General features: G+C 43.7%; 1 protein-coding gene across 2 annotated transcripts in view; it reads left to right on the top strand.

The window, feature by feature from the left end:
* ell (elongation factor RNA polymerase II) overlaps positions 1-20,563 on the top strand; it is a 145,702-nt gene extending 125,139 nt beyond the window's left edge. The window contains exons 8-13 of one of the 2 annotated variants that reach the window (XM_078556191.1): positions 7,323-7,818; positions 12,024-12,090; positions 13,358-13,529; positions 14,080-14,124; positions 14,874-15,018; positions 20,160-20,563. In XM_078556191.1, the coding sequence (XP_078412317.1) occupies positions 7,323-7,818; positions 12,024-12,090; positions 13,358-13,529; positions 14,080-14,124; positions 14,874-14,990 (897 nt within the window). In that variant the 3' untranslated portion in view covers positions 14,991-15,018; positions 20,160-20,563. Of the gene's footprint in view, positions 1-7,322; positions 7,819-12,023; positions 12,091-13,357; positions 13,530-14,079; positions 14,125-14,873; positions 18,348-20,159 lie in introns of those variants that run through there. The other variant, XM_078556190.1, reaches the window with a different exon arrangement.
* Positions 20,564-22,975: the final 2,412 nt, after the last annotated feature.

The raw sequence follows: 22,975 nt of genomic DNA, 5'->3' as shown, positions 1-22,975 counted from the left end.
TTGCCTTTCAGGCACAAGCTCTGTGACACACCGCATTGGCATGACTTTGAGAACAGCTCCACCTGGTGGGTGTTGACGTGATTACAGCCAGAAATTTATGAATAGTCGGGAAATTAGAATTATTTAAAAACAAAATACTGCGGATCTGGAAATCTGAAACAAAAACAAAAATTGCTGGAAAAACTCAGCAGGTCTGACAGCATCAGTGGAGAGAAAGACAGAGTTAACATATCGAGTCCATATGACTTCTTCGGAACTAAAGAGAAGAAAAATGTGATGAAATATACTGGTTAAGGGGGGGTGGGACAGGTGAAGCTGGATAGAAGGCCAGTGATAGGTGGAGGCAAAGGAGAGATTGTGAAAGATGTCATAAACTAAAGGTCAAAGGGGTGTTGATGGTGGTGATTCTGGCTAAAGGAGGTGCTAATGGTGATATTAGGTGATAAAGCAGGATGAGAACACCCTCTGTCTGTCCGCAAGCATGACCCAGACCTTCCTGTCGCTTGCCATTTCCACACACCACCCTGCTCTCATGCCCACATGTCCGTCCTTGGCCTACTGCATTTCCCCATCATAACAGCATCTGCCGCCACCTTCTCCATTCACTTAACCTGTCTCTATCCCTTTGCAACCTCTTTACATCCTCCTCACAGCATACTTTCCCACCTCGCTTTGTATCACCAGGAAACTTTGATACGTTATACTCTGTCTCTTTGTTTAAGTCATTGCCATAGATCATAAACAGCTGAGGTTAAAGCACTAATCCATTTGGCATCCCATTAGTTAAAACTTACATGGAATATCGCCCACACATGTCCTGTCCACAAAAAGTAGGATAAATAAAATCTGGCCAATTACTGCCCCATCAGTCCACTCAGTTATCAGCAATGTGATTAAAGGGATCGTTGATGGTGTTATTACTCACCAAGAATCTGCTCGCAAATTTTCAGTTTGGGTTCTGCCAGGACCACCTGGCTCCAGACCAAACATGGGCAAAAAAACAAATTTCAAAAGTGAATGTCAGTGTTGATTGCCTTTGATGTCAGATCTCCATTTGACATTGTGTGGCATTGAGGAGCCCTAGCAAAATTGAAGTCAGTGGGAATTGAGGTGAATACATTCCACCAGCTGGAGCATACCTAGCTCAAAGGAAGATGTTGGTGGTTGTCAGAAGCCAATCATCTCAGCCCCAGGACATAACTGCAGGTGTCCCTCAGGAAATCACAGAATCTCACAGTGCAGAAGAGACCCTTCGGCCCATCGAGTTTGCACCAATACGTGAGAAACACCTGACCTACCTACCTAATCTCATTTACCAGCACTTGGTCCATAGCCTTGAATGTTATGATGTGCCAAGTGCTCATTCAGGTACTTTTTAAAGGATGTGAGGCAACCCGCCTCCGCCAACCCCCCCAGTGCATTATGTTACTAAACAGGTAATGCAGAGGCTTGAACACTGCAATCATAAGCGAACATCTCTACTTCTGATCTTATTATGGAGAGGTCATTGATGAGCAGCTTAAAATGGCTGCGCATAGAACACCACCCTGAGGAGCTCCTGCAGAGCTGCCTTGGAGCTGAGATGATTGGCCTCCAACAACCACAACTATCTTCCTTTGTGATAGGAATGACTCCCAACCGTCGGAGAGTTTTCCCCTTTATTCCCATTGACTTTAATTTTACTAGGGTTTCTTGATGCTACACTTGGGTCAAATGCTGTCTTGATGTTGAGGGCAGTCACTCTCACTACACTTCACCTGTAGAAGTCAGCCCGTTTGTCCGGGTTTGGACCAAGACTTTAATGAGGTCTGGAGCTGAATGGTCCGGGGGGAACTAATCTTGTGTGGCACCTTATCAGATGCCTTTTGAAAATCCAAATATATTGCATCCTCTATACAATGAGTGGTTAGAATTTGGAATTCAATCCTTAACAGGGTGCTGGATACAGATTCAGTAGTAGCCTTCAAAAAAGTATTTGACTAAATATCTAATGGAGAAGAAAACACGGGGATATCGTGAAAGGTCAGGGAAGTGGGGCTAACTGGATTGCTCTTTGAAAGAGCTGGTGCATACTTGACAGGCTGATTGGCTTCCTGTGCTGTACTATTGTAATTCTATCCACTAGCTCCCCACAATCTATGCTGCTATTTAAGCTCTTAAAACTCTAATGGTTAGATTTGTCAAACATGATTTCCCATTCAGAAAACCATGTATTTTATAATTTGCCTTTTTCTGTTCCATTGTCAACCTGACTGGAATGAGTTAAGCACTGAAGGCTTTTCAAATGCTGTGAACAGTGTGTTCAAAAACACCTCGACTCACCCTGGGGTTTAGACTCTTTCTGGCACTAATGCTGCAAAGTAGGACAAGCTTGGTTGCAGTATTAGGCCGATGGAAAAAATTTAAAGCGCAGGTTCTTACTAGTGTATTTAAAACATAACCCTGCAATTTCTGGTGAGACCGAGTTAGTGCGAGATGAGAATCACCACAAGCTGCTGGACAATTACATCACTTTACCATTAGCCTCATGAAAAAGCGACCTTGCCCTCAACCTCTCTGCGTCAAGAATTTATTACACTGTGAATGTCAATTAAACTTGTGACAGGAAATTAAGGTTGGTGTTTCATGGCATAAGGGGTAATTTATGTTTCCAATGCCCTACCACTTTGAAACCAGTTCACAATTAAATGTTTGTTCTGTGCATGTCACATGAAGCACACAACTAGAATGCAAGAAAAACTGGTTATAATTGATTTCTTTAATTGGCTTGTTTTGGATTCTGGCTGGGAATAAAGTCGATGCTAAGTTATTTTCAGCTTGTCAGGATTTAGTATCATACTTAGTCAGTCCACTAATGTGTAGGCAACCAGCAACCTGCATGCTGATTCCACAGATAAGAGTTTTGAATTGCTGTAAAATATCTCGCTTTCACATATAAGCATCATTGTTCATTTCCTGAATTTGTAAAAAATAATGTGGACACTGCTTGGGTGGTGCCTTACTCATGTGTCATGGGGGGAAAAAACTTTGAATTGCATGCAGAAAATGCATATTTCTATGAAAAATTTTGTTTGAATAATATCAAAGCTGCCACTTCAGAGCTTTTCTAAACATTCATAGGAAATAGGAACAGGAGTAGGCCATTCGGCCCTTTGAGCTTGCTCCGCCATTCATCATGATCATGGCTGATCATCCAACTCAATAGCCTGCTCCCGCTTTCTCCCCATATCCTTTGATCCCTTTTGCCCCAAGAGCTATATCTAACTCCTCCTTGAAAACATACAATGTTTTGCCCTCAACTACTTTCTGTGATAGTGAATTCCACAGGCTCACCACTCTGGGTGAAGAAATTTCTCCTCATCTCAGTCCTAAATGGCCTACCCCGTATCCTTAGACTGTGGCCCCTGGTTCTAGACTCCCCCACCATTGGGAACATCCTTCCTGCATCTACCCTTTCTAGCCCTGTTAGAATTTTATAGGTTTCTATGAGATCCCCCCTCATTCTTCTGAACTCCAGCGAATATAATCCTAACCGACTCAATCTCTCCTCATATGTCAGTCCCGCCATCCCAGGAATCAGTCTGGTAAACCTTTGCTGCACTCCCTCTATAGCAAGAACATCCTTCCTCAGATAAGGAGACCAAAACTGCACACAGTATTTCAGTTGTGGTCTCACCAAGGCCCTGTGTAATTGCAGCAAGACATCCCTGCTCCTGTACTCGAATCCTCTCGCTATGAAGGACAACATACCGTTTGCCTTCTTTACCGCCTGCTGCATCTGCATGCTTACCTTCAGCGACTGATGTACGAGGACACCCAGGTCTCGTTGCACGTTCCCCTCTCTCAATTTATAGCCATTCAGATAATAATCTGCCTTCTTGTTTTTGCTACCAAAGTGGATAACCTCACATTTATCTACATTATACTGCCTCTGCCATGCATTTGCCCACTCACTCAGCTTGTCCAAATCACACTGAAGCATCTCTGCATCCTCCTCACAGCTTATCCTCCCACCCAGCTTTGTATCATCTGCAAATTTGGAGATATTACATTTAGTTCTCTCATCTAAATCATATACTGTGAATAGCTGGGGTCCCAGCATCGATCCCTGTGGTACCCCACTAGTCACTGCCTACCATTCGGAAAAAGACCCGTTTATTCCTACTCTTTGTTTCCTGTCTGCCAACCAGTTTCCTACCCCTCTCAATACACTACCCCCAGTCCCATACGCTTTAATTTTACACGCTAATCTCTTATGTGGGACTTTGTCGAAAGCCTTCTGAAAGTCCAAATAAATCACATCCACTGACTCCCCCTCATCAACTCTACTAGTTACATCCTCGAAAAATTCCAGTAGATTTGTCAAGCGTGATTTCCCCTTCGTAAACCCATGCTGACTCTGTCCGATTCTGCCACTGTTTTCCAAGTGCTCAGCTATTAAATCTTTTATAATTGACTGTAGAATTTTCCCCTCTACTGACGTCAGGCTGACTGGTCTATAATTCCCTGTTTCTCTCTACCTCCCTTTTTAAATAGTGGGGTTACATTAGCTACCCTCCAATCTGTATGAACTGTTCCAGAGTCTATAGAATCTCGGAAGATGACCACCAATGCATCCATTATTTCTAGGGCCTCTTCCTTAAGTACTCTGGGATATAGATTATCAGGCCCTGGGGATTTATCTGCCTTCAATCCCATCAATTTCCCCAACACCATTTCCCTACTAATATTGATTTCTTTCAGTTCCTCCCTCTCACTAAACCCTGTGTTCCCCAACATTTCTGGTATGTTATTTGTGTCCTCCTTTGTGAAGACAGAACCAAAGTATGTATTTAGTTGTTCAGCCATTTCTTTATTCCCCATTATAAATTCCCCTGTTTCTGTCTGTAAGGGACCTACATTTGTCTTCACTAATCTTTTTCTCTTCACATACCTATAGAAACTTTTACAGTCAGTTTTTATGTTCCCCGCAAGCTTACTCTTGTACTCTATTTTCCCCTTCTTAAACAATCCCTTGGTCCTCCTTTGCTGAATTCTAAAGTGCTCCCAATCTTCAGGTCTGTTGTTTTTTCTGGCCAATTTGTATGCCTCTTCCTTGGATCTAATACTATCTCTAATTTCCCTTGTAAGCCATAGTTTGCCCACCTTTTCTGTTTTACTTTTGTGCCTGACAGGAATAAACAATTGTTGCAGTTCACCCATGCGCTCTTTGAATGTTTGCCATTGCCTATCCACCGTCATCCCTTTTAAGTAACGTTTCCCAATACATCATAGCCAACTTGCACCTCATACCATCGTAGTTTCCTTTATTAAGATTCAGGACCCTAGTCTCAGAATCAACTGCATCACTGTCCATCTTGATGAAGAATTCTATCATATTATGGTCGCTGATCCCCAAGGAGCCTCGCACAACTAGATTGCCATTTATTCCTTTCTCGTTACACAATACCCAGTCTAGGATGGCCTGTTCTCTAGTTGGTTCCTCAACGTATTGGTCCACAAAACCATCCCGTATACACTCCAGGAATTCCTCCTCTACGGTATTGTTACAAATTTGATTTGCCCAATCTATATGCAGATTAAAGTCACCTATAATTACAGATGTTCCTTTATTGCCTGCGTCTCTAATTTCCTGTTTAATGCCATTCCCAACATCACCACTACAGTTTGGGGGTCTATATACAACCCCCCACTAATGTTTTTTGCCCCTTAGTGTTTCTCAGCTCTACCCATACAGATTCCACATCGTCGGAGCTAATATCTTTCTTCACTATTGTGTTATTTCCTCTTTAACCAGCAGTGCAACTCCACCGCCTTTTCCTTTTTGTCTGTCCTTAATACTGAATACCCCTGGATGTTCAGTTCCCATCCCTGGTCACCCTGCAGCCATGTCTCCGTAATCCCGACTATATCACACCTGTTTACATCTATTTGCGTGGTTAATTCATCCACTTTATTGCGAATGCTCCTCGCGTTAAGGCACAAAGCCTTCAGGCTTGTCTTTTTAACATTACTTGTCCCACTATTTTTCATTGAGGCCCTGTTTGATTCTTGCCCTTGATTTCTCTGCCTATCACTTTTCTTGTTCCCCTTTCTGTCTTTTGTTCTTGACCTTGATACCCCCTCCTCTGACTCTTTGCATAGGTTCCCATCCCCCTGCCATTTTAGTTTAAACTCTCCCCAACCGCTCTAGCAAATATTCCCCCTAGGACATCAGTCCCGGTCCTGCCCAGGTGTAACCTGTCCAGTTTGTACCGGTCCCACCTCCCCCAGAACCAGTCCCAATGTCCCAGGAATCTGAAACCCTCCCCCTCACACCATTTCTTCAGCCACATATTCATCCGATATATCCTACTATTTCTACTCTGACTAGCACGTGGTACTGGTAGTAATCCTGAGATCATTACCTTTGAGGTCCTACTTTTCAACTTACTTCCTAACTCCCTATATTCTGCTTTTAGGATCTCATCCTATTTTTTTACCTATGTCGTTTGTACCAATGTGTACCACGACCACTGGCTGTTCACCCTCCCCCTTCAGAATGTCCAGTAGCCGCTCTTGAGACATCCTTGACCCTAGCACCAGGAAGGCAACATACCATCCTGGAGTCTCGTTTGTGGCCACAGAAACGCCTATCTATTCCCCTTACAATTCAAATCCTTAAACTTCATTTGGGTAAGGTGGTAGACTGTTGGTTCCATCATTCACCAAGATGCCCCTTTATCTACTCTCACTTCCAGCAATTTTAGATGGAAATGAAACTGGAGCTGGACTGATAGCACTGACCATGAGCTGCCCAGCTCCAGCAAGTTCTTGGCTAACAACAACAAGAGAAAAAAGGCCATTTGTGGGGTTGAACATGACTACCTTTGTCATGGACTCTTTCTTCTTGACACACTCCCCAAACACCGACCAATATTGTGGCCGACTGAACAGATGTGGTAATATCTCCATAAGTGTAACAATTCTGTCTTTTGTCAGGCACTGATTTAGTCCCTTTGCAAACATGTCAGGATTACACCAACCACAACTTGTGGAAGAAAATATATTCTCATCTCTAATCTTGCTTCAGGACCTAAAGGTTTTGAAACTGTACCCTAGAGTGTTGATTACTCAGTGTCTCAAGTTAAATTATCTGCTTTCCTGCACCCAAATCACTTCTTTTCAACACACCAGTCTGCTTTGTGGTGAACTCATTCTGTGTCCTTAAGGCAGCATAGTTACTAGTGGAAATAAAAAAAATATATATATAGTTTCTGATGTATTCTCTTAGTTCAGGCTATGCTTGCACTGAAATAACTTGAAGTGTCTTCTCTTTCTAGAAACGATCATTGCCCAATGATTTTATTGATCCGCTGGCCAATAAGAAGCCAAGAATATCTCTTTTGACTAGTCGGGTTCCACCAACTTTAAACGGCAGGATAAACCCCTCCAATGGGAAAGAAGCAGGAGCTCCCTCTGTCCAATCAGCTGCCCCCGATTCAATTAGCTCCACTTCCACCTTGCCGATGATTGTGGAGATTCAGCGACCACACGACCTCCCTTCAGAAGGCAGCAGCAATTCAAGTCACAATGGCCGGGACTGCGAAAGCCAGGAGGTCCCAGAGCGAACTGTCTGCCAGCCCCCCTCGCATTTTGCTCGTCCGAACGCACCATCACTCCATGTGAAGTCAAGGAAAAAATCTAAAAAGCACAAAGACAAGGAGCGAGCAAGGGAGAGGCAGGGCAGTGAGGAGGGGTGTGGAGAGCGAGTAAAAGTCTGTGATTTCCTTCAGAGTTGCAGGGAGCAGAAGAAAACCGTTCCGCAGAAGTCTGCAGGTGGGTGTTCATAGAATTGTAGAAATTTACAGCACAAAAGGAGGCCATTCAGTCCACCGTGTTCATGCTGGCAGATAGGGAGTCATCCAGCCTCATCCTGCTTTCCAGCTCTTGGTCTGTAGCCCTGTCGGTTGCGGCACTTCAAGTACGTATCCTAATTTTTAAAAAATATTTTGAGGGTTTCTGCCTCCATCACCCTTTCAGGAAGTGAATCCCAGATCCCAGATTTTCACCACCTAGGTGAAAACATTTCCCTCTAAATCTCCTACCTCTTACCTTAAATCTGTACCACCTGGTTATGGACTCTTCAATCAAAGAAAATAAGGGCCTTGCTATCTATTTATAGACCCCTCACAATTTTATACATTTCAATAGGTCTCCCCTCAGCCTCCTCTGTTCCAAAGAAAACAGCCCCTGCCCATCCAATCTTCCCTCATCACTAAAAGTCTCCAGTCCCAGAAAAAGCCTTGTAAATCTTCTTTGTACCCTCTCGTGTGCAAGCACATCTTTCCTATAGTGTGGTGACCAGAACAGAATGTAGTATTCCAGCCATGGCCTAATCAACATTTCACACAGTTCCAGCTTAACCTCTGAGCTCTCCTATTCTATGCTTCGGCTAATGAAAGTCAGTTTGCGGTATGCCTCTTAACCACCCTATCTACCTGTCCAGCCACCTTCAGGGATTTGTGGTTATGCACTCCAAGGTGTCTCTGTTCCTCTACACTTCTCAGAATCATACCATTTATTGTGTATTCCCATGCCTTGTTAGCCTTCCCAAATGCATTACCTCACACTTCTCCAGATTGAGCTCCATTTACCACTTTTCTACCTGACTAGTCAATTGATATCTTCCTGCAGTCTAATTTTCTTCTTCATTATCAGTTGCACAGCCAATTTTTGTGGCATCTGCAAACATTTTAATCATACCCCTACATTCAAATCCAAATCATTAACATATACCACAAAAGCAAGGGACTCAACACTGAGCCTGCAGAACGCCACTAGACACACCTTCCAGTCACAAAAACACCCACCGACTATTGCCACTCGCTTCCTGTCTCTGAGTTAGTTTTTGATCCAACTTGCCACTTTGCCTTGACTTCCATGGGCACTTACTTTCGTGACCAGTCTGCCAAGTAGGACTTTATCAAAAGCCATGTTAAAATTTGTATAGACAACATCAAATGCACAAACTTCATCAACCCTTCTTGTTACCTCTTCAAAAAAATTAAATCATGTTAGTCAGACATGGCCTTCCTTAACAAATCCCTCCTGACTGTCTTTGATTAATCTGTGTCTTTCTAAATGAAGATTTATCCTGTCCCTCTGAATTTTTTCCAATAATTTTTCCACCACTGAGGTTAAGATAAGGCCTCTAATTATTCGGTCTACCCTTTTCTCCCCTTTTTTTAAAACAATGGTACAATGTTAGATGTCCTCTAGTCCTCTGTCAACATACCTGTCACCAGAGAGAATTGGAAAATGGTCAGAGCCTTAGAGCCGAGGATAAATTTCAACCGACCTGGTGATTTATCCACTTTGAAAGACATTAAATCTCTTAATACTTCCTTTCACATGCTAATTTCATCTAATATTTCACACTCCTCCCTGATTGTAATACCTGTATTTTCCTACGTTTTTGTGAAAGCAGGCGCAAAATATTCATTAAGAACCATACCCACATCCTCCCCTTCCACACACAGGCTACCCTGGTCCTGAACAGGTGTTAATCTCTTGTCAATTACAGTGTTAAGGCTTGTTAATGTCAGTTAGATTGTTATGGTTAAGAGAAACATCTGATGAGCATTAATTGTCTTTGAGCACATATCAATAGAGAACTGGTCTGGGTGGGAGGAGAGCTGAGAGACTGAACAAGTCAATAAACTTTCTCAATAAAGGAAAGCTCAGCCAGGATCTTATTGAATGGCGGGGCAGGCTTGAGGGGCCAAATGGCCTACTCCTTTTTCTTATGTCCTTATGTGTCTTGGTTTCAGCTTCTCCAACTTGGATCCTGTTAACAATAGGCTCTACTCTTTTGTTATCTTCTTGCACTTTATGTATTTATTAAAAAAGGGCTTTCCTTGATTTTACTTGACAATATTTTTTCATGCCCTCTCTTTGCTTTCCTAATTTCATTTTTAAAGTCACCCCTGCACTTTTTATACTTTAAGTCCCTCAGTATCTGTCATAAACTTCTCTTATTTTCGATATCCTCTCCTTTAAGCCCCTTGACATCCAGGAGGCCCAGGATTTGTTAGTGCCACCTTTTTTCTTTGCTCTGAACCCTCACTATCTCTTGAAGTCTCCCACTGTTTTGGCACTGATTTATATTTAAGAAGTTGTTTCCAATACACTTTAGCTAAATCACATCTGAGCTTCATCAAATTAGCTTTTCCCCAATTGAGAACTTGTATTCCTTTAATTTCTTTAACCTTACACATAACTATGCTAAATCAAACTGAATTACTATCACTTCTACCAAAATGTTCCCCAACTGATTCTCCTTCCATCTGTGCTTCCTCATTCCCTAAAACTTAAGTCCAGAATTACTCATTTCCTTGTTGAGCATGCAACATACTGGCTAAAAATGTTCCCCTGAATGCATTTTAAGAATTCTGTGCCTTTCATACTAATGTCCCAGTTAATATTAGGGTAGTTGAAATTCTTTCTTCCTTAAAGCTATTTTATTTTTGCACTTCACAAAGATTTTTCTACATATTTGCTCTTCTAGGTCCCTCTGACTGTGAGTCTACAGTAACTCTCTCTAGTGTGATTGCCCCTTTTTGGTTTTCAGTTCAACCCATATGGCCCCATTTGATGATCATTGTACCACATTATTCCTCTTCACAGCTGTAATTTTTTTGATTAATATTGTGAACCCCCTCTTTATTTAACCCCCTTTCTATCTTTTTGAAAATCCTGTGACGAGGAATATTCAGCTCCCATTCCTTCCCTTCTTTCAGATGTGTCTCAGTAACAGCTATAATATACTCCCAAGTGTCAGTCTGTGCTTTCAGCTCATGTGTCTTATTCCGCACACACTGACTTTCACTGGGGTACAGGTTACACACACAGACTCTCACTGGGTGTGGGTTCCACACGCACTGACTCTCACTGGGGTACGGGTTCCACACACACTGACTCATTGGGGTACGGGTTCCACACACACTGACTGTCACTGGGTGTGGGTTCCACACACACACTGACTCTCACTGGGGTACGGGTTCCACACACACTGACTCTCACTGGGGTACGGGTTCCACACTCACTGGGTGTGGGTTCCACACACACTGACTCTCACTGGGATACGGGTTCCACACACACTGACTCTCACTGGGTGTGGGTTCCACAGGCACTGTCACTGATTCCTCTTCGCCACCCCGTTTCCCTCTCCTAATATTGTGTTGCCAGAATTTCTGCATTTATTTCAGATATTCAGCATTTTGTCAGTAATTAATCCTGGATCCCAAGCAGCAACTTTGCAGCAATCCTGTGGCGATAATACCAGAGGGCTCTGCTTTCAATATTTTTCCAGCCCCCACTTCATCTCTGTTCCATTCCACTTGTTGGTGCAGTGATCTGTGAATGGGTACAGAGCCTAGTCACACTGCTAGTGAATGTGAGTGTAACGGTTTGGGGGGTAAATTGTACAATTCACTGGCGGGCAGCTTACAAACTTACAGCTCCCCACCACCCCGCCCACCCAACACAAAGAATGCTGATACTGTTGCTGCACATCATTGTGCAGATTGCACTGCACCTTCCCACTGCAATTGCAATCTTCCCTTTCACACCAAACATCCTAAGTATAAAAAGATCAATGGCAAAGTTTGAACACTACTAAACAGGACAGCATAGACACACCTTTATCCATATAGTGCTCAACTAATTCAACAGCTCAGTGACCTCCAACTGCAATAAAGCAGCATTTATATTGCAGTAAAAGCATGCCAGTCCCTCCGCAGAGAGAGGCGGTAGGGAGCTGTTGGTCACAGAGCAGGAGAGGTGGCGAGGGGGTGGGGGCTCTTGGACACAAGCCGGGCTGGGGTGGCGGGGTGCTGTTCAACATAGAGCAGATGTGGAAGATTCAGGCCTAAAGAGCTATTTGAAAGCGGTCCTACTGTGGAGACTTCATGCCCCACTTTGTGATGCTTTGGGCTCCTCTCCCTTTGTTTTGCTTTAAGCATCATTTTGTTTCCTTGTAGGGTTAAACGGGATGTGTAACAGCTCCAGCGATCCAACATCGACATCAGACGTGCCTGACTATTTACTGTAAGTACAGACTCTGTAAGAGCCTTTGGGCTGACCCCCTGTGCTCAGTGTTGTCTTACTGCTTTCAGTCTTTTCACTCTCGATTCCTTCATGTGCTGAATCCTCTTGGGGACAAGAGTTAGGGTGTGCTCCAATCAGTACCATTCTTCATGCGCTAGCAAGCTTTTCTTTTTTTAATTTATTCTTTGATGAATTATGGGCATCACTGGCACGGCCAGCATTTGAACTGAGTGGCTTGCTCAGCCATTTCAGAGGGCAGTTGAGAGTCAACCACATCGCTGTGGGTCTTGAGTCACACGTAGGTCACACCAAGTAAGGACGGCAGATTTCCTTCCCTGAAGGACATTAGTGAGCCAGATGGGGTTTTACAACTATCAATGATAGTTTCATTCCAGAATTTTAAAAAATTAATTGAATTTAAATTTCACAAGCAGCCATGGTAGGATTTGAATCCATGTTCCCAGAGCATTAGCCTGGGCCTCTGATTTACTAGCCTAGTGACTTAACACTACACCACCATCTCCCTCAATAATTTTCAACAATTGTTGTAGTCAATCCTGATGATGTCCACACACAAGGTCCACAGTTACATTCATGTATGTCAGTGTGATCAGGACTGGCATCCCTGGCTAATACAATTCTCTCTCTCCCTCGCCCAAGTTGCTGCCATTAGTCAGACTGAAACCAGCTAATTTGGTGGATTCTGGAAATTGAAATGGAAACCTTCTGTATTTAGTGGCTCAGTACCAGTCAAATTGGCCCTTTGCCCTTGCTGTCAATTTTTACCAGTAGGGAGCATTCAGAAGCTTGTGGTGCAATACTGAGGGAGCGCTGCACTGTCAGAGGGTCAGTACTGAGGGAGCGCTGCACGTCAGAGGGGCAGTACTGAGGGAGTGTTGCACCGTCAGAGCGGCAGTACTGAGGGAGCTCTACATTGTTGGAGTTGCCATTGTTCAGCTGTGAGGTTAAAGTAAGGTGCCTACTGTCAGTTCAGGTGAATATTAAAGATCCCACTGTGCTGTTGGAACATAAGCTGGGAGGGTGTCCAATATTTTCCTCACTCAAACTACACTAGCAAAAACACATTCCCTGTCATTCATTCAGTTATTTGCTGTTATATTTCTCTGCAAAACTGCTGTGTTTGTGTTTAAGAAGCTTATCAGTGTTTGTGTAGCACTGAAAGATGTGATAATATTCTGTGGAAGTACCACTTGTCTCATTCTGGATCCACATGTTAAGTGTTGTCTGGTGTGGATTTCTCCCTCAGCAAATATGCAGCAATTGCATCGCAGGAGCAGAGACAGGGTTACAAAACTGATTTCAATGCAGAGTACAGTGAGTACCGGGACCTGCACTCCAGGATAGAGAGCATCACCAGGCGGTTCACACAGCTGGACGCTGAGCTGAAACAGCTCTCACCCGGATCTGCAGACTACAAGGTATTGGAATAAATACTTCAGTCTCAGAAAAAATAATACACACAGCCTGCCTCTCCCACACAGGGCCAGACGATGTCGAATAGGGGACAGCTAACCACAGGTGGATTTTGTAAGCATTACTCGGGTGTTTCACGAGAAGCACCCCTATTCCCTGCTCACAGTCTCTTCCTCACCCCCTGTCTCCGTGTATGTGGATCCAAGTGCTGTTTGAACCCATGTAGCAAAATTTTGGTTTCAGGTCCAGTTTGCTCGCCATTCAAGGTTGAGGGTCAGTTACCCTGTCCCTCAGCTCGACCTCCTAGTGGCTCAGTCAAACGCTGCTTGTGGATATATTATTTGAGAGGGAGCTTGATAGGTTATATACAACAAACTTTTCTATCACCCTCATAGCCAGGGCAAATGGTGTTTGTGAGCGAGCAAGTCAAATTTCACTTCTTTACATGAGGCTGTGGGATTTCCCCTTGTTAGGTTCAGATTGTACTTTTGTAAAGCCTGCATAGCTGTTGCCATACTCTTCCTGAACATTTACCCATGTATCTTGTTCCCACAGAGCATTCATGACCAGATCTTACAAGAATATCGGAAAATTAAGAAGGTAAGTGTCAAGAAGAAATGGATGCAGAAATTGCTGCTGTTCCCATCAGAACAGTAATGGTGGAACGGGATTAGTTTCTTGTCTGGTGGAAGGGCAATCCTGCAAAGGTAAAACCTCTGGTAATTGCAAGTGGGACATGTGTAGCAGAATCCAGATAGCTGGCTACAGTGTCTCAGGGCAAAGTCACACTGAGAAGTGAAAAATTAGGCATTGCGAGCGACAGGTGCAGGAAATACTTCATGCTTGGTGCAGTATATTTGATTCCAGGAGATCAGCAGTGCGTTAGGAATTTGGAATAATGAGCGCCAGCTGTGCGCTGCCGCCTCCTCACCCCTCTGAGGCCAATTGCAGCACCCCTAACTCACCGCAGCCCAGGTATTGGCCGGTGGATGGGGTCTGTCACTGGCCTCACCAACTGAATCAGTCAATTATTTTTGATCTCTGCTTTTCTACTTTTTTGAGAGTTAGAACCATTTGAGTTTACAGCATAGAACAAAGCCATTTGGCCCTTGCTGTCTATGCTTGCTCTTTGCTGGAGCAATCCTAAATTAATCCCACTGCCCTGCTCTCCCCATACCCTGCATCAATCCCAAAATAATCCCACTGCCCTGCTCTCGCCCGATAGCCCTGTATCAATCCAAAACTCATCCCACTTAAATGTTATATTTTAAACCACCGCCACTATCAGACACATAAATGTGAGTGCGGTATGGGGTCTGAATTTAATGTCATTTTTCTTTTTTATACAGACAAATCCCAATTACAGCCAGGAGAAGTATCGCTGTGAATATCTGCACAACAAACTGGCTCATATAAAGAAATTGATAGCAGAATACGACCAGAAGCAGCTGCAATCCTGGCGTTAGCATGGCTATTTTACCAGCGAGAGATATGGCAAGCAATTGCATCTAATTGTGTTTCCAGCTTCTCCTGTGTGTGTGCTTCACAAGAGGAGGAAAACTGCATCGACTGAGACCAGCGCTAACTTTAATTAGGGAAACTTGTGGGGATGGGAGGGGGGACCCCTGTCAGTAACTGTCTAGTGAGGAGAGTTTAGTGTTCTAAAGGACAAAGGCTTTTAAAAAAAAAAATGGAAGCTGTACCCAGGACTTCTGTTCATTGTGTCCCCAAACTCTTCAAACTTGCTGTGTCTCCTCCCCCCTCCCCAGACTCTGCAAACTTGTTATTCATTATGTGCCCCTCACCTGACTCTTCAAACTCTTCCTTTTGGGAGTGATATTTTTGCTGCTGTTGCCTTTGTCCTCCCTTCTTCACTGTGCAAGATATGGTCCAAGTATTACATGTAAACTCTGCCACCCAAAGAGACTGGTTTGAGGGGTTGGCACCTGTTCATTGAAGCGCCGTCTGCCCTGGTTGTTTGGCATTAAGTGCCCACTTTCCTCATAAAGTATTTAAAGTGTCTGTCCAGAAACTGCAGTGGTTGCAATAACTGGGGATCCAAGGGCAATTACTTTCCGCTGACTCACTGGGTGCAGGTGCAAGCTGCAGCACACAGTGAGCTGTCTTTGAGGCCACATCACCCCTGCGAGCCAGCCTGGCACCTGTTAATGGCCATGCTGCATCTACTCTTCAGGTTCTGCCTACAGACTCTCATAGCCTGAAGCTCAGACCCCACTCACCAACTCCAAGAAAGAGGTGCTTAAGCTTACTTAGAGGTGTTGTTTACTGTGATCAGTGCAACTGGGCAAGTCCCACAATGAAATGGCATTTTCTGCCAACAGGCCAGGTAAAGTAATGATCCAATATCAGTGTTCAACGCTGTGACTCCTTCCCCCCACAACCAGGCAGGAATTGATGGAATCACGATTAAGTGATTGTATTTTTTTATATAATGTTTTGGAGATTAGTGAGATCCAAGTCTGTCAAAATTTGTTTCAAACTGCCCTGGGCGCAGTGCATCAGGACTTCATCATTGCCCGTGAGGGTCACTCTTGTGCCAATCTCTCCCAAAAGGGCCTCAGTATGCCTTTGGTCCAAAGACTCCCAGTGTACATATATTCCATTCTCTAACTCCGCCCTCACCCCCACTCCAAGCTCCAAGGCAGACAACTGCTTATGTCACTAACCTTTACCTAAGGTAGTTTTACCTCCATCTTCCTTGAAGCCCAGATGTTGAACTATGAGCTCCCTCTTTGGCTGCTCTGGACAGCTCAGGGCTGCTGATGCCACATCATTGTGCGATGCTGATTTCTGCATTGGGCTCCTGCCCCATTAAGTAGATTCCTGACATCAAAGCCATCTCCTAATCCTGATTTGCACTTTCTGTGCAACTCGTCTTCCACTGTATTTTTAACCCTTTATAATGCACATTCAAAAATGTGACGGATACAGCTTAGTCTGGTTAAAACATAAAGGAATGTGCAAGGTCCAAATAGAATCAAATGTTAAATCTTCACCTCTCGGTTTGAGTTATGGTCCTTTTATTCCTAACTAGTTCAGATCTGAGAGTTGGACAGAGAGAACAGTTTAAAATCTACATTAGATAACAAACAGCAGCTTAATCCTGTTCTGGAGACAAAGTAAAGACATTTCATTGAGCATTTTCAAATTTGAAAATCCAATCGCCAAGTCAAATTCTTTCTCCCAACTGATCCTGCCAATTTCAGTTGTTTTGTGATTTATGCTTCTCACCAAGCCCCAGGTTCATTCACACGTACTAGTAATTGCAGTTTACTTGTGTTTATTTGAAGGGTTGCAGGAGCTCCAGTGTACCACATTGTTATCATCACAGCAATGAAATGTGCCAATCCTGTCTTTTATTTTGAAGTGTGTCCTTGATAACTGGGGATCACAAAATGTTATTTTATTCAATATTAACAGGACTTCACTCAGCAGCCTGACATCATTCATTTCTGTTTGATATTTGATTCACTGATTTGCCAATGTTGGAGTGAAATAGCAACAGATTTAATCAGTGCGTTTTGGAGACTCAGAGTCAGCCAGTTCCCTGTTGTAACTGCCAGGAAGCAGATATCAGATGGATCCCAATCTCCAGTCTACACTCTCCACAGTTCTGAATGGGTCCCTTTTTAACCTCCTCTTTCTCCCTGACCTACCTCTGACAGGGGAGAGGTTCCACAAACTGCCATTGCGTTCACTGCCCCTTTTTAGTAACTTGCTTATTTTGAGCTGAGACTGTGGGAGACTTGCTGTAATCATTGTATTTGGGTATGGGGAGAGAAGGGAGGAAAGAAATCCTGAGCAGGTTAAGACTGTTGAATGGAGACTTAGGTACCCGCCCCGGGAGTCTAATGGGATCTTCCAATCCTTATATATCTTAATCTATAAGTAAAGATTCTTCGATGTTTGAACTGTTATTTTTTTCCCAGCACACTGGGTTAAGGATTCAGTCCACATCTGGAAGGTGTAGCTGAGAGATTTGGGATTTTTATTTTTTTTCCCAGTGTCAGTGAATGTCATCTCTTTCCCCATTAAACAGCAAAATTGTTAAAGGGTCAGGTTCTGTACACTAGCTAATGCTGTACAGAATTGTGTATTTAAAACTGAAATCGGTATTAAGGAATGTGTGGCTATGTCTGGGCCCAGGTGCCAGTCAGAATTGTCTGCAGGAGGCAGAACTGCACACTTCCTCAGAGTTTAATTTTATGAAACACCTGTACCTCAGTTTATAGCATCCCAGAGATCTGAGCACATTTTAAAGCTGGCTTAACATTGCACTAGAGTTGTGTTTCAAATCAGGAACCCTTGTCTTTGTTTAAACAATTGAAGCCCATAGTGAAAGACCAAATTTGGTATTTTGTGCTGGAACGGATGTTGGTGCAGCTCATGGCCAGTGTGTCCAATGATGGCACAACGTGGGTGTGGGGATTGGGGTTAGTGTATTGTTTCTACCTTGCCATATACCACATTTGGACTGGAGTCTTCTTGAGCACAGTACTCAACATGGCCCTGGATCTGGGAATCGGTGAACGTGAGTTAAATAAAGCTGACACCTTCCCCATTTCACAGCAAATAACAACAGCAGAATGGAACAAACACCAACACAGGCTTGCCCAGTGCTATTTCTGGAAATTTATGTAGGATTTGGATTCATTTTTCTTTAAACCTTTACTGTGACTTATCAGTGACGCTGAGAAATTGAGTTAAGTATGGAGACAGACATAGTATAACTGAATGCAGACATCCTGGATTCCTTTATCCCATGTAATAAAAGCTTATTTAACTTATTCAGTAAGGGTAAAGCAGTGACACTGTCTATCATTAGTTTAGGTCTGGGAAATATCCATTTGTAACAGAAAGCAGCATTGAGTGTCGTTGTGTCTTGCTGCGATGTAAATGTATGTCTCCGCACTCTGGCCCCTCGCTGCCCCGTCTCCGCACTCTGGCCCCTCGCTGCCCCGTCTCCGCGCTCTGGCCCCTCGCCGCCGTGCTCTGGCCACCGTGCTCTGGCCCCTCGCCGCCGCGCTCTGGCCCCTCGCCGCCGCGCTCTGGCCCCTCGCCGCCCCGCTCTGGCCCCTCGCCGCCCCGCTCTGGCCCCTCGCCGCCCCGCTCTGGCCCCTCGCCGACCCGCTCTGGCCCCTCGCCGGCCCGCTCTGGCCCCTCGCCGGCCCGCTCTGGCCCCTCGTCGCCGCGCTCTGGCCCCTCACCGCCCCGTCGCCGCGCTCTGGCCCCCCCCGCCGCCGCGCTCTGGCACCCCTGCCGCCACACTCTGGCACCCCTGCCGTCCCCCGCCCGCCCAAAGCTCCAACTAGTGATGCTCATCTAGGTTTTTACCTCCTCCAGTGGGTAATGCTCCACTTAAGAAGTTATCTTAAAGAACTATGTTCTTAAGATTATAAACCTCATTTATTAAGCGGTTATGGGACTTAATGCTTTGCATTGAAAGTTTTCTTGTCCCTGCTACAATAACTCTGATATCTTTCAATTTCAAACTGACTCCTATGCCAGCTTGCACTGTGAACACAATGCACATTGACACTGTCCAGGATTTGAGACTGCCTTCTGGGTGTCTTCCATCTATATCCCAAATTTAATCCTGACATCATCATCCCAAAATAAAACCTCACTCTGTGCCCAGGCATTCCTCCTGGTACATTGGTTTAGTTACGCAGTGGTGCCTCAGTGAGCTGAGGAGTTGTTGCCATCATTCAATCTGCTAAAACCTTTACACCCGCATGTGATACCCAGATCTCTATTCTAATATCGGGTTCATTGAATGGATATTTTGAATTTAAAAGGGGCCCAATTCATGGTTTTGGTGCTGATGGGAATGTGCCTAATCCCACCATCTATAACCCCCTGAAATATTGGGCATTGCACCCAGTATATTATAAAACATCCAGCACCTTAGATTTACAGTTACAAAGTCTCTTTCGTTTTTCTCTTTCACTCGTTCTTCTCTCTCATTTTTCTCTCCACATGCTGTATATGCTTCTCTTTCCTGCTCCCCTGCCTGTTGATCTTTCCCTTCTGAGCTGGTGTCAGCTTAGCACAGTGAATAACACATTTCCCGCCGAGTTAGAAGGTTGTGGGTTCAAGCCCCAATCCAGGACTCATATGTAATCAACAGTCCTGTGGTACATTCTATCCAAAACCAGATTAACTAATCATCTCAATATTATTTTTGAGATCTTGCTATTGGCAAAGTGGCTGTTGTGTTTACCTGCATAATTCCCTGCACATCAGTGTAATTCACTGTGTCTGAAACTTGTGTTAAGATACTATTTGAATGTGTTATGTCTCTGTCTAGCTTCAAAGGGATGAGTGGGGAGCACTGGGTGTGATAGGTAATTCAGGGGTTTTCATTATCCTCGCCTTCCTCAGTTGGAAGTTTCTGTTCACACCAAAGAATGAGTGGGGTCACTTGTGCTGCTTTGTGTACATTGGAATCCAGGGATTGGCAAGTGGAGTGCTGGTGGGGGCACAGCAGGCAGGTCAATATCAGACAGAAAGAAATTGGCAAACCATTTGGGTGGGGATTTGAAGGACTAAGCCTGTCTTCCTTTGAGGCGGTGCCTATCCTGTTTTACTGTATTTTTTTTGTGTTGTTTTAGATATCCAGCATTTGCAGTTTTACTTTTCCATCCCAGTGTTTCAACAAGATTTCTCCTTTGTGACTCATTTAACAAACAAGGCGACTGAGCAGTGAGACTGCCCTCTGTTACCTTGCTACTCCCTGCTAAGCCTGTTCAGTGTTACAATACTGCTCCCACCCAGGCCTGAGAGAATATTTCTGAATTAAAAAAAGATAAACTTAAAAATTTTTTGAACCTTCTGGAGTTTAAATAAAACTATTTTTTGAGAACAGATGTCAGATGAAAACGTTTCTACACTCTTAATATTTTTGAGTGAACTTGTATAGCTAAGGAACTGATCATGGAGTTGTATATACCAAGGAATACAAGCTAGGATGATTGTTGAACTACAGAATATTTAATGATTATATGTATAACTATTAGCACTTGTTTGTGTCTTTATTTCATGGTGTCTTATGCTTTGAATTGTTAAAAAATATTTTGAGTGACACAGAGCAGGAACATAGGAACAGGAAGAGTAGATTCTGCAACCCTTAAACGTTGCCTTGCAAAACTTTTTATCAATTTCAGTTTTGAAATTTTTCAGTTGACCCCCAGCCTCAACAGTTTTTTTGGGGGCGAGAAAGTGTTCCAGATTTCCATTACCCTTTATGTGAAGAAGTGCTTCCGGACCCTTGAATGGCCTAGCTTTGATTTTAATGTTCTGCTCCCTTGATCTGGACTCCCCACATAAGAAGAAATAGCTTCTCTTTATCGACTTTATCAACTCCTTTAATCATCTAAAACACCCTCTATTAGATCATCCTTTAATATTATATGCTCAAGAAATGTAAGCTTATTCTATGCAACCTGCCTATTTAAGCCCAGGTATCATCATGATGAATCTGCGCTGGACCCTCTCCAAGCCAATATATCTTTCCTGAGGTACAGTGCCCAGAACTGAATGCAGTTACTCCAGAGGGGCCTAACCAGAGTGCTCTACAACTTCCTCCCTTTGTATTCCACTCCCATTGAGATAAAAGACCAACAACCCATCAGCCTTTATAGCTATATTTTGTACCTGTTCACTAGCATGAGCTAGTGAGGAGGATGCAAAGATATTTCAAGGGGATTTGGAGAGGCAAGTGAATGAGCCAAAGTTTGGCAGATGGAATACAATGTGGAGAAATGTGAGGTTATCCACTTTGGTAAGAAAAACAGAAATAGGGAGTATTTCTTAAATGGTGAGAGGCTGGGAAGTGTTGAACTTCAAAGGGATTTGGGTGTCCTTGTTCATGAGTCACTGAAAGCTAACATGCAGTCTCAGCAAGCAATTAAGAAGGCAAATGGTATGTTGGCCTTTATTACAAGAGGATTTAAGGAGTGAATATGTCTTACTGCAATTATATAGAGCCTTGGTGAGACCACACCTGGAGTATTGTGTGCAAATTTGGTTCTCTTACCTAAGGAAGTATATATTTGCCATAGAGGGAATGCAACGAAGGTTCACCAAACTAATACCTGGGATGGAGGGATTGTCCTATGAGGAAAGGTTAAATAGACTGGGCCTTTATTCCCTGGAGTTTAGAAGAATGAGAGGTGACCTTGTTCAAACATACAAAATTCTTACAGGGCTGGACAGGGTAGATGCAGGAAAGATGTTTCCCCTGGCTGGGGAGGTCTAGAACCAGGGGACACAGTTTCAGAATAAGGGGCAGGTCATTTAGGACTGAGATGTGAAGGAATTTCTTCACTGAGGATGGTGAATCTTTGGAATTCTCTGCCCCAGAGGGCTGTGGAGGCTCAGCTGTTATGAATGTTCCAGACTGAGATTGATAGATTTCTGCATAATAAAAACGTCAAAGAATATGGGGATAGTGCAGGAAAATGATGTTGAAGTAGAAGATCAGCCATGTTCTCATTGAATGTCAGAGCAGGCTCAAAGGGCTGAATGGCCTACTCCTGTTAATTCTTTAGTGATTCTGTGAATGGTCTCCGAAATTTGCTCCTCCACAGTCCCTCATTTTTTGAGGTGATCACAGAATTTATTACTAGTATGGAGTCGGCAGAAGAATATTACACTTAACCCCCTATGCCCCAGCTGAGGGGGATACTCTCTATCCAGGAAATCCTCCACAAAAGTACAGTTGTAGATGTCTGTTGTGTTTGCGAGCTGGCTTTAGTGGTGATATTCCCCATGGTGAATACCATCTGCTGATTCCTCCCCCTTATAAGGGGAGCTCATTGACTCAAGGAGAATGGCCTCATAGATGTTATCAAAGTTTTGGACAGCTATTAAACTCAAACGAACTTACGGTGGGTGCCTTCAACAAAATATTTAATGAACGGATCATGAACTGAAAGTGCAACTTGTTTTACTGGAAGTTCTGCATTTTGCCAACGTCAGTCCACTTAAAAGGGCCTGTGCTCTTCAGGTATGTGCTATAAATCTGTTACCACACCCTCTGCTCGGGGGTAGTTGGTACAAGTACCCTCCTTAACTTGATATGGTTTGCAGTTGAATTGTGATTTTTTTAAAAATTCAACACCAGCTTACAAAAGTAAAGGATCCAGAAGTTATTTTGTCCTTTTGTAGGATGTTCACAAACCAAAAAGCCTCTTATAAGAAATGCAAAAACTGACAAAAGTTCAAGGAGAGTCATGGTGTTACAGAAGAGGATAGAGGCACTCTCGGGCAGCAAAAAGCAACAACAACTTGCATTTACATATCCCCTTTTAATATGGTAAAAACATTCCAAGATGCTTCATGAGGGTGTTACTAAACCATGTGCAATATCTGGACATGAACCAAGTGCTTGGTTAAAAAGGGAGGCTTCAAGGAGGGTCTTGCAGCA

The sequence above is a fragment of the Cetorhinus maximus genome, chromosome 13 (assembly GCF_964194155.1).
Source record: "Cetorhinus maximus chromosome 13, sCetMax3.hap1.1, whole genome shotgun sequence".
NCBI classification, from domain to species: Eukaryota; Metazoa; Chordata; class Chondrichthyes; order Lamniformes; family Cetorhinidae; genus Cetorhinus; species Cetorhinus maximus.
This window is presented reverse-complemented; position numbering and strand designations above follow the sequence as displayed.